This window comes from Tetrao urogallus, assembly GCF_951394365.1.
Source record: "Tetrao urogallus genome assembly, chromosome: 4".
In the NCBI taxonomy this organism is placed as follows: Eukaryota; Metazoa; Chordata; class Aves; order Galliformes; family Phasianidae; genus Tetrao; species Tetrao urogallus.
The window spans coordinates 10,206,543-10,225,736 of NC_136817.1; the positions used below are offsets into that span (position 1 = coordinate 10,206,543).

Consider the following 19,194-nt stretch of genomic DNA (forward strand, 5'->3'; position numbering starts at 1 on the left):
TGTAGCAGAGCCAAAAGTTTCACTTTAGAATTCTAGAATGAGTGTGCAATTCTTAACAGTTGGAATGACTTGAAACAGGGACTTGATATGGAATACTTCAGATCTACAATGTTCAGAAACCAAATCTTGCAGCAGATTTTGAAAATGTTTCTATACAGATTCACTTGAAGATGTGAAGGGGATATAATAAAGTTATACAGGTGAGCCCAAGGTTTTTTTTTGGCCAATTTTAGTTGCAAAGAGGACTTGAAAGGAGAGTAATACCATTTACCCTGGCTCCTACGTGACAGCTTATGCTCTCTCACTCTTCTTTTAGCTTCTATACTTCGGATGACTCAGTGTTCAAGTACCAGCTGATCACAACTACCAGCTTAAATCGTGAACTTCAGCTATGCTGTTATTTCTATGCTGAATCACCTATCAGGATTTCTCCTTTGATTTCTAACACTTTTATGTAATTGTGGCATTTCTCTTAGGCACAGCCGTGCATTTTACATTTCTGTCTGCATTTAGTGTCCTACAATTGATGGAAACATAGAGACCAAAAGGCAAAATGCCTGCATGAACTGAAAGAGAGAGAGATTTCTCATTTCTCACATCCATTGGCAGAAGTTCACCACAACACACGCTGAAAACACGCACAGGAGCTAAACAACTTCAAATTCCCCAAATTAAGATGTAGCGAAGACTGAAAATAAACCATTTGCAGTACAAATCACACCATTCAATATTTTGTCATCAGACCCTGGAAAGAGAAAGCGAACTGAAGCATATTATAGGAGCCAAATGAAATTAACATAACAGCGGTTTTGAAAATCCCACAAGCTCTCAAAACAGATCAGCATCACTCAAAATACAATCTGCACTAGAACAAAGGCACTGAAACTGCCATGCAGCTGCCATATTGCCATACAATGCAGGCATTGTAGTCTCTTTGACTGAACAGTATTTTCAGGAAAATTAAGAAGAACGAAAAAAAAAAGTCACCAACAAACCAAGCACACATTCCAAGATTTTACAGTTTATCTAATCCTAACCTATAGCACTTGAGGGAAGTGATTCTCTCTCCCTCTCTACTCCACTCTCATGGTTCTGTCCCCTGGAGTACCGTGCTCAGCCCTGGGGCCTCCAAAATGACGGATATAGACCTATGGAGCAGGTCCAGAGGAGGAAAACCAAAATGTCCAGAGGGCTGCAGCACTTCCTCTGCACAGACAGGCTGAGGAAACCTGGAGAAGGCTCCAGGGAAATCTTATAGCACTCTTTCAGTTTTCAAAGGCGCCCTACAGGAAAGTGCAGGAGGAGCACTTAGCAGGGAGCGCAGCGATAGGACAAGGGGTAATGCTTTAAGCTAAAAGAGGGGAGAAGTTAGAGATCATGAGGAAATTTTTTAGAGGGTGGTGAGACAGAGGTACAGGCTGCCCAGAGAAGCTGTGGGTGCCCCAGCACTGGAGGTCCCATAGCAGGAGGTTCGAAGTGGGCAGGTTTTAAGGCCCTGCCCAACTCAAGCCATTCTGTGATTCTATGGATTCTGTGTTTGCAACACGTTAATCCTGCATTAAATGCCTCTTGACTTGGTCAGATTGGAAACAGGTAAGGAATGACCTCTGTTAAGCTTCACATGGATAACACACCATTTCTCAATTTCTATGACAAATGTCCACATTTATTTGGCATACAAACAGAGGGTACAAAAAAGTAGATTCTGCTCCTTCCTTGGAGATTGCAAATACTAAATTTGAGCATTCTCCTGACAAGTTAACAATAGCTGAAGCATCCTTCCCATGACAAGGCTGTCACCACTGCCATCCCTTCTGAGAATACCAGTTAGTGAAGAAAGGTGTGAAAACTATATACTTACCCTCCAATTATAGAACAGATCTTTTTGCAGTGTGTCCAGCTAGTACCAGCCTGAGACTTGGAAGTTTTAATTTGAACTATGACTTCAGGCAGGCAGAAACATCTCTTACAGCTGTTGTGAGGTCAGCTGATCCCTCCTCTTGGAGACCAACTAGCAGGCATCTGAATCTTGCAAACCAAGACTCTTGGCCTCCTTCTGCAACACAGCTGTAAATACACACATATACATCCTCCCTCGACTCCCTTAATTTCACACAAAAGCCGTCAGGCCTTGCAATAACTCAATTTCAGCTGTCAGTAGGTTTCAGGAAAATTTCCTTTGAAATCCACTGTCAGAAATAGATGCACGATATTCTCAAGCACTTCAGAAAGTAAGAAAATTAACTTCTACCTATATCAGAAATAAATGTAGCAGTGGCTAGAACATTTATAATATCACTTCAGGCTAGGTGGATCTTTTATTAAAGGAGCTGGAGAATTCATGCAAATTAATACTTAGAGCTTCAAGGCACTCACAAACTGGTCCACAGTTTTACTCAATTACAAAGCAACCTTAATGAAGCCTCAGTATTGTTTGTTGGTTACTTGAATCTGATTGATACGTGCAGTTCATATGACATGCAGAATGCCTATACCTAACTTGGACTGCTGCGTAAGGACTGACATTATTTATATATATGCAAAAAATAGGAGTTTCTCCATGCTTGACAACAATGCATTGGATACTATGGGAGCAGCAGAAGATATATAATGAGTTGAGGTATTTATTTTCTTGCTTTAACTGCTTAACAATGAAATCCTTAGCAAGTTTTGGCACTGACTTCAGCAGGGTTAGGATTTCAGAAGTAGTGGTTACAAATTAATAGCACAGGTAAGTGCATTGCCATGTATCAGCAACCACAAGGTAACTTTCTCCAAAAGGAAAGGGGTTGGAATATTAGAGGATGGCTGTTGATTTTCTCTTCATAGTGCTTAAAAAAAGAAATAATAATAATAATAATAATAATAATAATAATAATAATAATAATAATAAAGTGGAATGAGAACTTGGGAGACTTTTAAAGTGATAGTAATAACCTACAAGTTCAGACATCTACACATGAGCTGGCCTCTGCATACAGAAAATATGGCCTGTGAAAATTGAGTTTAAAGCCCAGTCTAATCCCAATACCCCCAACTAAAAGCTACAGAGACCACCATAGTGATGTTGGAGAGTTTCTTTTCCTTGAGAACTTCCTGCAGCTATTTTTCAGATGAGCCACCTGCATGCATCTTCAAAGTAGGGGTAGAAAAGTTATCAACTTCATACATTCATGAGACAGCAAGTCTGCTCAGTGTAACACCTTTCTGCCAAAAAAAAAAAAAAAAAAAAAAAAAAAAAAGAACCATCTCTTCCTTGCTATGATCTGAGTATACTCAAATGCAGTGTATAGTATTTCTTTTTTTGGTAGGGACATAAGCATTATTAAAGATGGAATTTTTTTTTAGCCAACTGAATATGGTACACTTGACTACCTAACGCACTCTCAGATCCTTAAAAATCTGCCTTTGCTACTAGTTGAGTATGACTGTTGGGTAAGAGTATGAACATCATGTTTATTTTCTAATTAATCAAGCCTGCAATAATTATTTCATTGATGTATGGATTCCAATTCTGCTGTATTAGACAGAGATATGCATGAGAAGTTAAACCAAGGCCTAGGTCAGTGAAAAGCACAGAACGTGCAGACAGATAACATCATTTCTAATTGCACTGATGCAGGAGGATCTTTGAGGCTCGTGGTGATGAATGCAGATTTGCAGAGCATGGAAGACAATACTGAGTCACCTCTGGCATTTGTTAATATTTGCACACTATACGTGACTGTCTGGCAAGTCTTACTGTGACATAAACACGGTTGTCTTGGAGCGCCTTCACTTACTTAAAGATTATTAAGAATTAATAAGAATTCTATGAGGAAGTTTTTCACACAGAGGGTGCTGACACACTGGAACAGGTCGCCCAAGGAGGCTGTGGATGCCCCATCCCTGGAGGCATTCAAGGCCAGGCTGGATGTGGCCCTGGGCAGCCTGGTCTGGTGGTTGATGACCCTGCACATAGCAGGGGGTTGAAATTAGAAGGTCATTGTGGTCCTCTTCAACACAGGCCATTCTATGATTCTATGATTAAGTATTTCATTATTTCCAGACAGATCTCTGTAACTAAATATGACAGTTAACTTGTTAAGAATACTTCATAGAAGAACATCCAATAATTTTACACTTTGGTTTTCCTCAGTTACAGTTTCCCGTTCTCTCAACATATTCCAAACAATTATCTGAGTTGCTGCAAGTGCTGTTCAAAATTGGCACATACCATCTGGAACATGAGGAACTTCTCCTGAGTTACTCAAAACAAAATAAAGCTGACAAACTGATAGAGCCACAAGGGAGGATGAAAAATGTTATCTACTGGAAACAAATCTGCAAAACATTACAGTAATTATTGCCTAACTGGAATGAGTTTAAGGTATGAAGCTGCAGCACATCTGAAAAACCTTAGATATGCATGTATTTCCTAATTAGGAACTCCCTGATTAGCAAGAAATATTGTGGGGCTATTCTCAACTAAATGAACTTTTACAACTGATTGGTTGATATCTATTCCTAAGCTATCTGCAAATAACTAACAAGCTGTCCACACTTCCGACAACTGCAAGCACAGGTAACAGCAAATAAAATACAGGGGTAAGAAGAGACAGGGTCTGAGTTTTTGAGCATTTGGGTGGTCATCTCTTCCTCAGTCAGAAGGGAAGCAGATCACTGCAAGCTGCAGAGCCATCTTTGCTTTGCATGGTGATGCAGCCATATCTGACAGCCCAAAGAACAGCAGCCAGTTAATGTAGAGAAACGTAAACTAATTAAAACTTCTACTTCATTAGGTGCTTATAAAGCACCTGCTTAATATATATTTCATATATATATCCGGAAGTAACGCCTCCCATTTATTTCCATGGAAACTACATCAGCTACAAAAAGCACCACACCCTTCCACAGAGAAAATTCCCATCTACAAAACACTATTTTTCAAGGCAGCCATCCCCTTCAGCTACGCATTTTCACCAGCAACAAACAAAAGCCTGCATGTCATGCTCATAAAAATCTGCACCAGGGGAGATGACCCACTGTTGCTCTCACCACTGCTGAAACGCATCACCCAGCACCTCACTGTGCTCTCATCCACTGCTTGGTCTCCATCAGTGCTCACCAAGTGTCAATGAATGCCAGTGGTTGCCATTTTTTCCACATAAGGAATCCAGTTACACACTTCTGCTTCATATGCACTTCCTCATCAGACATTGTGGACCAAGATAATCAAATGGGAGTGTTACTTTTGGAGCACCCCACACACATATTATAAAAACATTCTGCTGTTTTAAGGACTTCGACTATACACAGCACACAGTGTTACAGGAGGCCCTAAGATCCCACAGGATTACCATGGTAACATTCTTAGTAATAAATTTCTGGGCTACATCAGACATTTATTACTCTTGCATAGACAACATTTTCCCATAAAACCACTTTCAACCATGTTTATTCAAGGTGCTCAACTTCCAGTCTGTTCTTAGCAAGAACTAAATGCAAGCTTAGTGACGAGCATTTACATAAACCTTGTCCTCAACTGGCACTGAAGCACCCTCCAAATTACATTATTGTAATGTAGGCGTGACAACAAAATTGCCATCATAACGAAGTGAGAAGCGACTTGTATCAATCAAATTTGAGAACAAGAGATTCTAGAAGTTGTCATGCTGATCTACACACAGAGCGAGACACAGTTACACTTTCCTCCCTGCTAACATGACTACCAAAGTCTACGTATGTTTTATATACATACGTATATTTTTGTTCTGCTGTAGCTCCTGGTCTGCAGACTAATCCAAACATAAAGCTGGCTAGTCAATGCCAAGGCCAAAAGCTTTGTGATAAAACTGGTGGTTATCCTCAAATTGGTGAAAAATATTTCTGGACTATGAACATAAAATAAATTGACCAGAAAAGACCAACAGCAGCCAATGTGCTGACTCAGAACAGTATTGCTTGAGAACAAAGATTCTACATGTTAAATAAGAAATATTGAAGTACCCTATTCTAAAAATACAGTGCATGCTTCCTGATTTTTTTTTTTTTTTTTTTTTTTAAAGTCTAAGAGCACAAAGATGACTACATAAATCAGCTAATGGGAATGAAACCCTTAATTATTGGAGAAAGAACTGAAAGGTCATGCATACTTAAACTAGATAATATCAATTCTCCTTTACCAAACATTTTCTTGAACTATCATCCATTAGAAATTATAAATTCAGAAGAAAAAAAAAATGAGTATACATTCACATTTTTTTTTCTCCTAAGAATAATCCAACAAAAAGGTTGTCTAGGACATAACAAGGATAAAGGAAAGATAACGTCTTTACAGAAAAAGAAAAGAGAAACAAAATTATTTTCTCATGTTAACAGGACAGGGGAGTGAAAATGATACATGAGTTCCCGGAAGAATCAATATGCACTGGGGGATCCTGCCTGCCTTTGGTGTAGCTCCTTAATTTCCCATATAGTTCAGCTGTTTGCTGGCTTTCTCCAGCTCACTCTCTTGATTGCAATGTAATTGCAACATTCCTTTGTGCTGGCATCCAGCATTTAAACAGACATTTTGGAAGAGAGAGACTTTTAACTTATTTTACCATGTGAGACAGCATCTTCCATAGATGCCCCAGCCAATGCTTGTCTTGTAGAGGCTTATTGGCAATTCTCTGCATTTGTTGGATATCCAGACAGGAAAAATACAAGTGGCTCAGAATGTATTTTTTCTTTCAAGAGCCTTTTCTTGCAGATTCTTCTTCTGTAAGTAACAATCACAAAGAAATAACAAGCTGACATTTGTTCACTGGTCCACGCATTTCCTGGTGACAAATGTCATGCCCAACATAGAACCCATCTTCAAGAACAGGTGTTTCAGGCCATAGAGTTTATCTCTGGCCATGAAGAACTTCTACAGAGCATTTGCCATGACATTCCCCAAGCATGGAGAAGTGTTGGGTGGTAGCTCCAGATGGGTACAGTCTCTAAAGTTGAGACTACCATGATGTCCTTTTCTAACCTTTCTTATACACATACTGCCTCAATTTCCCACTGGATGGACTGAAGTTTTCAGTACATGACTGACAAAGAGCTATTCAAGCCCATTCAAATAACATCAAGTCTTTCTAAAACAAACAAACAAACAAACCTCGGTTATCTGGACAACCATTTAAGGAATTGCATCTTAACCACAAGCCTGGTAGTTGTCACTGACAACTACCAATCCTTGTGATGTTTCTGTCTAAGAAGACTTGCCCTACCTTGTATCAAGTACAATTCCCACGTGTATGTAGACACTTAAAATTGTGCCAAGACTGCTGATAAGAATATGCACACAAAGAGAAAGGACCAAAGGTATTATAGCTTATGGATTGCTCCATGAGAAGACCAAGCTGTAGGCATTCTGTCACAAGATAAACTCACCTTCACAAAAGCGAGTTCTACTTCTTCAAATGCTTCTTCTAATGAAATGCATGTATTGATTCTGAAAAGAAGGGTAATACTTGAGTTGGGAAGAAAGTCTGTGCTCCAGAGAGGAACTAGTGCCTACAGCGTTAGAAGCAGATTAAAACGTAATGTATCCAAATCCGACTGGTTTGGGTTTCGGGTCTCTGAACCTGAAATCCTAAGAAACTAAATATTTACTAAAATGGAGTCTTTCTTTAAACATAGAATTTTAAGATCTTTTCAAGAGAGCAAAAATGTTCCTAAGCATTTTTTGTTGAAAGTCCATTCAACTCCTAAAGTAAAAACATTTTGATGGAAAAAAAATCCTGGTCAGTTTGTCTAGCACCCACCAAGAAAAATTTGAATATTCTCTGCAAAAAAGAAGAAAGAGCAGGAGCTGCAATTTAGGTAGAGGAGACTGTAATTCAGTCTTGTAAAAGTTCATGAAAAAGACTTAAGAGTGTTCAGGGCAAAGCCATTCCATGCACGGCAAACGTGCTGCCATCTTGGCAGCCTTCCACTGATAAATGGCACTGCCACACTTCTGACTGCTGGTGTCCCGCTCCTCCAGCAGACCCTGAGTAGCAGACAGCAAGCAGTCTGTAGTCACTCTTTAAATCCAGGGCCAGCTGCAAAGCAGAAGCAACTGAAAGCACATAATACTGCTCTGCTTTCCTTCACAGCCTTCTGCTATTTGCGTCAACCCAGGGTGATGAGGGGGCTGGGAGGAAGGTAAAGAGGTAAGGTAAAAAGTTAGCTTATTATATATATAGCTATATATGTATTTATATATATACATATATATATAAATATAAAGGAGGAAGAAAAAGAAAGACAGAAAAAATATTTCAGTAGACAAAAGGAAAGATTCATTGGAACTGAGGAAATCAAAGAAATCATACAAAAACAAACAAAAAAATGAAGAGGATTGAAAGAAAAATAAGGTAATGCTGTCTTTGAAGTCTTTTTCACTTACATGTAGACCTAAGGGATTTTACTCAGCTCCTTAAATTCCAGAGTGAAGAGTCCTGAGGTAGTATTTAGTAAAGGTACAGATTTCAGGGACAGCCAGATGGTGCTTCTAACACGTGGACACACAAAGAGCAATAAGAAACCTGGCACAGAGATTACACAATCTTGCAAAAGCTGCCTCACTCAAAGAACACGATACTGGCAGGTAAAATTAGGAGACAGCAACCACATTATAAGAGCTTAAAAAGGCACAAAAGGGAAAAGCACATCATGTACAAGTATAAGAAGCAACCATGAATGAGACTACAGCCTCAGACAGTTCTGCTTGAAATATATACTTTTTTTTTTTGCAGTACAAACATACACGCGCCCCAGAAACATAGGGAAGATTTCATGTTCTCTAAGACAGAGCTTGCTAAAAGGCCAACGGAAAAGCAAAAATACATTTCCATCTTTTAACAGAAAAGACTGAAACGGAACAGTATCATTTTAGCCAGCTTTGCAGGGTGTAAAACCACAGCGATCTTTATCAGATATTGATAAGAACTCTTGCGTAAGTGTAAAATACACGGCATCTTCTATAGCAAGGCTTGTTAGACAGAGCTTTGATCGTGAGGCTTTGGAATCACTCTGCTGTATGACAGTAACAACTGGGTGCAAAAGCTGAAGAGCTCCACATATCAATTTAAAAGAAAGAATAGACCCATAAATCTTATTGTACAGCAACCCACAATACCACAACTCTTACTAAACAATACCTATATATTTCACAGTAATCTCGAGGCCAGACATGGATTCACCTTCAGTTAACATACATCTGCTAGACTCTCGAGCTCAGTCTTAGTGCTGCTGTGTAATACCGAACACAGAGAATACAATATAGCAGTCACTGTGCTGGAAATACTTATTTTTACTAGGGCTGAAAGATCAAGCAGTAAATAGAAGAGCATGGTTTAATGAGGTGTGAGTTATAAAAGATGGATGCTGCAGATTGATGTGATACCTAATTCCCTTTAAAATACAGCATTATCTGGCGAGATATTACTATAATGACTTGCAAAAAATATATATATAATAATAATGAGGTGCTTTTTTAGGAGAGATGTGAACAGTAAAAGGCAAATTAGTGAGCATATTAAAAGGGAGGAATACCAAAGCTATCAAACAAATTCTGAGGAAAAGCAGTATCTTGTTCCATTAAGTCTTTGTTCAGGGAGAAAAGATGATGGCTCCCAGACAAATATATCAGTAGCACGGAGGCAATTAGGTAGGAAAGGATACAGAGAACTGCTCTGTTATGGAGTACTGGTACCACTGCACGCCATGCTAAGCAGTGCTGTCTCTATGCTCGACCCTCAGTCTGAATTCACTGGCTATGTGGTCTCAGATTGCAAACTGACATGGTACATAGTGCCAGGGGTCTCTCTCATGATAAAGGCTTCAAGACACAAATGATTATAGATGTCTTTTTAAAAGCTATGTCTCATTAAGTGTGTAACACAACAGAATACTCATCAACTAATCCTGTTCTTCATTTTCTTGTAGGAACTCTATTCCTGTGCAGATGGAATCCTTTCATCCACGTTTAAGAAGCATAAAAGATATAATCAAACCACGACCGCAGGGAGTTACGTAGTTGGAAGTTACATTTTGGTGATTTGGGGATTAAAAGGACAAATATTTTTTCCTTCAATTTCATGTCAAGCTGAAAATAGTGGTTTTTTTTGTTTGTTTAAGTTTAAACAAATGGGTTACCTTCCCGGTTTACAACTGGGAATAATGCTATGTACACAAACACAGCTAAGCATCAAATTTGAGATCAGAATCTGACAGGCTCTTAGGTCTAGCAGTGTAATTGAATATCACTATGATTATATTGTCAGAAGTAAGTGAACAGGCACTTCATTTTATTGATGTTATTTATTAGTCACTCTTGAGAAGGAAAAGGAATAATTATTTGAAAAAGCTACTTTGTCTTTAAGTAGCAGGGATGCTAGCTTTTCATATTTCCGTGTAAAATAGGAGTTAAAGTAACAGGCTAATCTTTTCATCCCCTCCTTCAGTTCTCCTCAGTTCAGTTTTCTAAGGTTTATCCCAAGTGGTTTACTGAAGAGGAGCCAAAATACAAATAATGCCCTTGTTAAGCTTCTCTCGTAAATAAACAAATAACTATACAGCTGCACAGTGTTACTGTTTCACAGGCAACCTAATCTTCACAACCTTTCTCAGCCTACTGGAACAGGTGTAGGAACAGGTGTTACCACATACCCATTTTTGAACTGAAAGCCATTATTTCTACCAGTACTTATCACCTAAGTCAGTGATTTTCAAGCTTTCCATACAGGAGAGATGCGGACCTGTTGGAGTGCATCCAGAGGAGGGACACAAAAATGATTCAAGGGATGGAACACCTTCCCCTGTGAGGAAAGGCTGACAGAGCTGGAGCTGTTCAGCCTGGAGAAGGCTGCAATTTTTTTTTTTATTTTTTTTTTTTTAAATTTATTATTATTTTTTTTTTTTACAATAGGCAGAGTGAAGCACTGAAATGTGTTGGCCAGAGGAGTGGGAGGGACGGTAATGGTAGATGTGCCATCCCAGAGACAGCTCCGGGCAACCTGATGTAGCTGTAGGTGCTCGCGTTCATTGCAGGGGAGTTGGACTAGATGGCATTTAAGGGTCTCTTCCAACTCAAAAGATTCTATGGTTCTACGAAATGAAGAGATTATCAGGCACTAGCAAAGTTCTGAGTTGCATCCCACTGTGCAATCAAGACACAGCAGAGTAAGCCTGCCTGGACATATCCAGCTACAACATATCTTATCTCCTCTTTCCTCATACAATTGCCACATACTTCCCTGAAGCTGGTTGAAGTTGGCTCTAAACCTTACCCTATGGCTGCTACGCCTCAACTTCTAATAAGTCGTATCAGGAATGACAATGAAATATTATTGCAGAATACAATATTGCTATTTAATATCCTCCTCCATTTCACTTCTGGTCTCAGCACTATACAACTGCTCACATGTTGCACGCAGCACTTGGTTTTGATGCATTCCAAGACTTCTTTAGCAACGCAATAAGCACTGTGTCAGCAGTAGATGGCAACACTGGAGTCCTGCATCAGTAACGTGACAGATTACATGGACCACTGAAACTGTTCCATATCTGGTTTCTATGAATCAATGATTGCATTGTATTCTCACTTTTTCAAAGAAGTCATCAAGTGACCAGTACAAGTGCAACTGAAAGGGCAGAAGTGGGGCTTGCCTTGAAATGAATGCTGTTTCTGTGCAGGTTTGCTATGCAGGAGTCACTGGGAAGCAGAGATATCATTGGGCTACCCCTTCATAAAGATCTGATTCCTCATCAGCTTGGCTTGTGGTGCAAGACGACAGAGGTCACTTGAAACTCAGCAATCTCACATGACAATGCACTATGAATTCCATCAATTAACTGTGGCAAAAGAATGAGTTCTTTCAGTCCCTTGCTTACATGAGAAAGTTAGGAACTGTTTGCTTCTCTCAGAAGGAAAAGACACTTAAAGAGGTAACACTGAAATAACTGCAGGTTTCTCTCCCTGTTTGCTCCAAGTGGCCACATGCCTTGTGAGGTATCATGGAGGGTGACAGCACAGAAATGTATTGGCATGAATTGGCAAGCTTCAGCAGACGTAATACACTAGCCACAGACTGTCACAGTATCCTAATCAGCCAACTGAATGAGTGCCATTTTGAAGTCAAAACACCTAATGAAACATGACAAATCATCTCTTTATCAAGATCAAAACTAAGGACAATAGACCAAAAGGAGATGCTCCAGATTAACAAGAGCAGTTATAATCAATGCTGACACAGATTCATTCCTAAGAAAGATTTGCTTCTTGCCCTGTCACTTCATTGCAGAGAGCTGAAGACAGCAATTGTATCATTGTGAACAAATGCTGCAGATAACCAAAGGGCATGCAGAAATCTAACTGCTTTGGCAATCATTAAGTTAGTAGGATCAACACAATCTTCTATGAATCGATACTCTAACACTTCGTAGAGAAAGCTGTATTCTTAGGTGACCAAAGCTCAGACTCAGACTTGCTGTCTTTCCACCAACTGCAACAGGCTCTGAAAGAGAAATACAACCTAGCAGTAAGGTTCAAAGTATTTGCAAGATTCAACACACAGTGTAACAGACACTGAGATTATTTTGTTGCCCTAGTCTCTACCTAATCCTTCGTAACTTCAATCTGTCCTTTGTAACTTCAAACTAAGCATAGAACCCCTCTTCACTTGACATATCTGAAGAATCTGCAATACAATCACAGAATACAAGTTGGAAGGGACCCACAAGGATCATTAAGTCCATCTCCTGTCTCCATACAGAGCAACCCAAAAGTCAAGTCATATTTCCGAGTAATTTGTCCAAATGTGCCTTGAACTCCAGCAACTTGGGGCCACGACAAATACCCTGAGGAGCCTGTTCCAGTGTCCGACCACTCTCTGGTGAAGAACCTCTTCCTAATTCCCAACCTGATCCTCTCCTGACACAGATGGGTGTCATTCCCTCAGATCCTGTCACTGCCATCAGAAAGGTCAGCACCCGCCCCTTCTCTCTCCTCACCAGGAAGATGTAGCCCCCCATGAGACCTCCGCTCAGTCTTCTCTGGGCTAAAACAAACCACACAACCTCCGCCACTCCTCATACGCTTCGCCTGTTAGATCCTTTACCATCTTTAGAGCCCTCTATTAGGTTTATGTTCCTACACATTGGTGCCAAAACCTGCACACAGTGCTCAAGGTGAGGAAGCATCAGTACAGAAAAGAGCAAGATGATCAATCCCTTTCCTCAGTTGGTCAGCAGTGCTGAGCCTGATGCATCCCAGGCTATGGTTGGCCCTTTTGTCTGCCAGAGCACACGGCAGACTCACGTTTCAACTTGCCATCACCAGAACTCCCAGATCCCTTCCCACAGAGCAGCTCTCAAGCCTCTTGTCTTTCAGCCTGTACACAGATCTAGGGTTTTCCCATTCCAGGAGCTGAATCCAGCACTTGCTCTTGTTAAACTTCATGCACTTGAGGACTGCCCAGCCCTCTAATTTGTCAGCATCTCTTTGTGAGGCCTTTCTATGCTCAAGAGAGCCGAGAGCTCCTCCTAATTCAGCACTGGTCCAGCACCGAACCACAGCAGAATTTGCAGGCAGAAGTGTGACTCGCAGCAAAACTCAGTAGGACAGCTTGCTGGCACTACTGCTGAGTCTAGCCACTGTTATAAATACCTGATTCTGATAAGTATCAAGAACCAGATTTACAATAACTGTTGAAAGCCAGGCTTACATGACAGATCCAGGAGTTCTTCTTTGTTCCTATGGCTGGCAGCACACCTCAGCCATGCTCTGGTTTCATGATTGACAGACATCAGTGCATCTCTGAGATGCATCTTCCTCCTTCACTAAGTCATTTCTACTAGGGATAAATCCTGGGTGCCTGAGCAGAAGAAAATTGCAGCAGGGCCTGGAAGCTTCAAATCTCTAACCCTTATTCATACTTCTCCATAAATGAATTCAGTCTGAATACTATCAGCATATTTCTCTTATTAGAACATAACAAAAGTTTAGAAAACAATTGTTTTAGTAAATGAGCAAATGAGATCCTCACAATATTGAAAAATGTCCGTAACGAGAAATCTTCAACGTCAGCGTTTAATTTGCACATCAGTACAAGTCATACAGAGGAATCCCAATCCAAAAGTACTAACAAAGCATCCCAAAAATATGTAAAAAGCAAGACTACTCACTGATCAGGGAACAAAACTCTGAGTACAAACAATGAAACTGTCATTGAAGTGAATGGGCCTGGGTCAAGAACGGCTCAGTGTGGAGGGATCCACCTGGTTTTGCAGTGGAATAGCCGTGCCTCCCTCATGCCATCTGGTGCACATACGCTGCACTTTAGGCCCAAGGAGGAAGGGAAGAAGTCAGAATCATCTCAGACCACACAGGAGATTCATGCCTCAAAGATATAACTGCCAGTTGCTGCCATTACGAAAAACAGCTGGGCATCTGCCTCTCATTGAAAACAGACTGTCATACACGCAGCATACAAGGAAAAATTTCTATGGCATGCACTGGAAAAGCAGAATAGAGCAAACTGCCTGACTCGCATCTGCTCGTGGTGCCAAGTACTTAGGATATAATTTACTTTGAACAATAACCATATCAATTTTGTGAGATACTTTGATGGCACTCCAGAATTCAACCTGTTTGTGACATATGTTGCTAATTAATAGAGATTTGACTTTCACCCACATATGAATGAATTCTGCACCAGTCACACAGCTACACCCCGCGCTAGCACCATGTTACGGATGGTCAACCTAGGATCCCTCAACAGCGAATGAGAATTGAAGAGAGGGAAGTTCCCATCTTGAATTATCTTTGCTAAGACAGGCAGTGAGAATATTTCCAGTTAACAGTAACTTATTAAATGTAGACCCACTTACTAGAGGATTTTTGAACCTACATAACAGCTAATTTGTGCAGGTAAGAAAAAATGCCCATCGGAGCCCTGGATGACATTATGGATTATTCTCCTGGAGGAGAAGAAACATCACCTCTCTGTTATTAGAGAAACTGATAGAGGAGAAACAAAATGCATCTGAAGCAGAAATTCTAAATGTTTTCGTGCCTCCTCTGGTTAAAAGCTGCTTAGTCAAAAAGCAAACACAGTTGGACTCCAAGCTCCTATACCATATGTCAAGCCAATAAAAATAAAGATACCAGTTCATGAATGCTATAGATTATGATACAGAAGATAAGTGCATTCTAGCATAAGAATCACAGAGTTCTGCTTTCCCCATGAACACGGATGTCACAACTTCACCTCATTCTTCTGAATGTGCAACTAGTGACCCAAGAAAAGGCTCCAAGAAAGCAAAGGCTTTAAACACAGCAGATAAACTGGTTACAATAGAGCATTTGGTTTGTTCCATCTGGTGCACAGAACAAATCCTGGAAAGCTGCATCTCAAGATTTGCACAGCACGCTTTCAAGTAATACCACCTTAGTTTCCATTTGAGGGGGTAGGAGGGCTTGGGGCGACGAGATTACCACCAACAATGTTTTGAATTGAGAAGTACCTTGCTGCATTTTCTTATAGACTTTAAGATCAGGATATACCATTTTAGCAAAGACTCGCTGTAACTGAAAACAGCAGCGAAGTTAATCTTTGGCAGGAGATACAGAATAGTAACAGGTTAACATGATCGAGAGAGGGAGTGAAGCACAGGAGTAGATCTGAAGAATTAAGAGCAGGAGTGAGAGAAACAGAACGACGAGAAGAGAATACGATGGTAACAGAAAGAAGGCAAAGCACACAAAAGAGAAAGATGTACATGAGGGAAAAGAGGCATCTGTCTCAGGAGGACCAGCAGTTCTTTCATGAGGGCAGGAATCAGGGAGGACATAGCATTTTCTGTATAGGAGTTTATTAAAGCTTGTAAGAAACCTCAAACAAATCTGCAGAAGGACAAAAGAGAAAAAAAAAAAACCAACAACATGTACGTATTTCTTTGGACTTCTCAATTGCTTTTTAGGTCATATTTCACCCCCCCCCCCCTCCCCCCAAGTATTTTTCAGGAATGAATTTTCTCCTTCCCACTCCAGAATTTGGCGTGGGCAGAGCACTGCAGATGCTGCTCTACTCAGAAACCAAGAACCTGATTCATTCTTCCCTCGAATCTTGCACTATCATTCAGGCTAGGACCAAGCAAACAACAAAGGCTGCAAGTCAGAAAGATAACTGTATACAGCTTATACATTTACTTTGCTCCAGTGTAATGGTGATAAAAAAGGAAGAGTAAAGGCAAATTCAACTCTGAATCTCTGCTAGTTTGTCCAGTATTAATTTAAGAGTAGTTATTTTTCCTTCTGTTCCAGCAGATTTTAGCTCTGAAATTACTGAGTTCTACTCTATGCAGAGGGAACGTTTTCTCTAAGTTACAATCAGCAATCACTTTCTCAACTACAGAGAATAAGAACCCTTAAAACAAAGACAGACTCACACAAACAGTCAGCAAAGCCCTTGTGTCTGATCATGTTCAACAAGTCTACATCATAGTCTGCAGTGCCCATTTCAGCCTCCACAACTGTGCAACTGCTGGGTATCAACTCATACTCAAAAAAGGATTCTCAGAATAAGCTGAAAACGGTCATATGATATCAAAGAAGCTGCCCCCAAGATTACTGATAACAGTGGTTGGATTTCTCAAAGCAGAGGCCGCTTTCAGCAAGAAAGATCCCTTGCTTACTTCACTTTAGACTTAAAAATAAACAAAAGCTCTAGCATTTTAAAAGGTTAGACACTTTTTACTCCCACTGTTCCTTAATAAAACACCATTTGTGTGGAAAAACAGCTTAGTGCATGCTTTAAAAACAGGCAAGCTATTAATTGATCCAACATGTTTTAGAGAAACTCACTGGACATACATAAGCAATACATTTCGAGTTTCAAAACAGCCTGAGATTTACTTCAAGGGTGCATAAGCATGCCAAGGTCCTCCTCTGTTATACTGCTTAGTAAATAATCTGTCATACTTGAAGTACAAAGGAGTATCATCTGGACAGCTACTAAACTGTGCAGTTTACGAAACACAGCTCTAAGAAGCTCAGGTGTTCAGGAGTTTCTTGTCTTACAAAACCAATGGAAAATGAGAATGAAAATCTTCCGCAGACTCTATCAAAGAAACACAAACGTGCCCAACTAATCTCTTAAGGAGGTGCCACAGGAAGGGTTCCAAAAGCACCACTTTTACATGGGCACTAACATAATGCTCATAAGGCAACAAACTTTTTCAACACATCCTTGCTAGCTACTTTAATGAGGGACTTGAAAATCTCGTTAGAATAGTATCGTGTTTTGCAGCCTTTCTGTGTTTCAATTTACCCACAACTCTGCTGAGATTCAACTGGTATGAAACAGCTGGACATGATTAGTTACTGGATGCAAAACGCACAGATTTCATAATAGGTGGCATTTCAGTACCCACAGAACAAGCTGGTGGTATAAAAGAGCAGTGACTCCTGGCAGAAAACACTGCCCCTAAATAGAGGTCTGCTGAGCTGTTTTAAAAACTCAATTTTTTTTCAGACCAAACATTGTTACAAACACAGCGAGGTTGTTTGCGGGAATAACTGGAGGTTTGTGCTGTTCCTGACAAATGGATTTCTGCTCCGTTAGGCAACAAGAGCTTTTGGAGCCAAGCAGCCATGTGCTGGCACTGCAAACAGAAGCTCCATCTGAGGGTTCTCCTGGAGAGTGAAGCCCCACAGATGTCAAAACTGGACAAAACGTCACACGTTCTCACCAAATCAGATACTCAGCATTCCTCTCTGATCCCTCAGCTTTTACGTTATCACAGACAAGACAGCGGTCACCGCGTTCCCCTGATAAGCGTATACCACGAGCACTGCTCCTCTCTGGAAGGTCTCAATCACACCTGCTGCCGCACGGCACCTGACAGAGGATCCTCTCTCTAGCCACAACAAAACGCCGGTGCTCCCCAGCGGACTCGAGGTCCATCCGTTCCTCCGACTACCCCAAACTCGGCATCTCCCAAACTTTTTGGCACCGGAACGCGCGCCGCTGGGGAGAACCGGGCCCGGCCCTCGGGGAGCGCCCACGAAGAGGGGGCAAGGCAGCTCACCTGCGTAGGGCATGGTGACGGTCTCGTTGGCGTTGCTGGAGCCCATGTTGTAAATGACGACGGCGGAGGCGTTCTGAGCGGCGGCGTGGCGGATCTTGTCCTTGTAGGTGCAGTTCCCCCGCGGGATGAGGGCCACCCAGCTCTTGCCCGGCGCCGGGGCGTTGAAGCGGGTGCCGGGGTCGCAGGCGTAGCGGTCGGCGGGCGAAGCGGAGAGGGCCACCTGCCCGCGGGCGTCCTGCTTGGGCGACTGGTCGCCGTAGCGCCCGCACTCGCTCTTCTCGCTGCGGAGCTCGGCGCCGCCGCCCGCCGGGTCGGCGTAGGTGATGTTGACGAAGGCCGTGTACCACTCCTCCTTCTCGGCCACGGTGAAGTCCAGGCACAGCAGATGCACGAAACAAAAGGACAGCAGCCATGTTGAGAGAGCCAGGCTGCGGCACGCTTGGATCACAGACATTGCCATCTTCATCTGCCGGCCCCCCCGGCCGGCCCGCCCCCGCCGCCCGCCTGCGCCGCGTGTGCGTGTGTGCCCCGACCGCCGGCTCCGTGCGGGGCGGCGCTGCTCCCGCCGGGCGCCGTGCGGGAAGGGCGGGCGAGGGGGCCCTCCCCTCTACAGCCCGCCGCCTAATTCATGTCGGGGCCGTTTGATTTCCTCGGGCTGGCCCCGTCCCCGCCCCCTCTCCCCCCGACCAGGCTCGCTTCCTCCCGCCCCCCTCCCCTCGCTCGCCCTGCCCGCGCGGCCGCCTCCCCCGCCGCTGGCAGCCCGGCCGCCCGCCGGGCGGGGAAGGCGCGGGGGTGGGGGGGGGATTTCCGCACGCGCACGCGGCGCCGCGCCCGCTCCGAGCCCGGCCCCTGCGGACGCTCCCCGGGGTACGGGGCGCCGGGGGCCGCGGGAGCGGCGCGGGAGCGGCACCTGCCGGCAGGCGGCGGCCGCGGCCGACGAACGTCAGCGAGGGCAGAGCGCGCCCCGCAGGAGGCGGGAGTCGGGGCGCCCCCCGCGCGGCCGGGCGCCTCGCGGCTCGTCCTTTCCCTGAGTAATGTAGGGCAGGCGGCAAAAGCAAACATCTTACCGCCTCTGCTTTTGCCCAAGTGCCCGCCGAGTGCTGC

At 42.6% G+C, this 19,194-nt stretch overlaps 1 protein-coding gene across 1 annotated transcript in view; it reads right to left on the bottom strand.

The window, feature by feature from the left end:
• RNF150 (ring finger protein 150) overlaps positions 1-18,556 on the bottom strand; it is a gene marked incomplete at both ends in the record, with an annotated part of 112,557 nt that extends 94,001 nt beyond the window's left edge. The window contains one exon of the mRNA XM_079535137.1: positions 18,091-18,556. Within this exon, the coding sequence (XP_079391263.1) occupies positions 18,091-18,556 (466 nt within the window). The remainder of the gene's footprint in view (positions 1-18,090) is intronic.
• Positions 18,557-19,194: the final 638 nt, after the last annotated feature.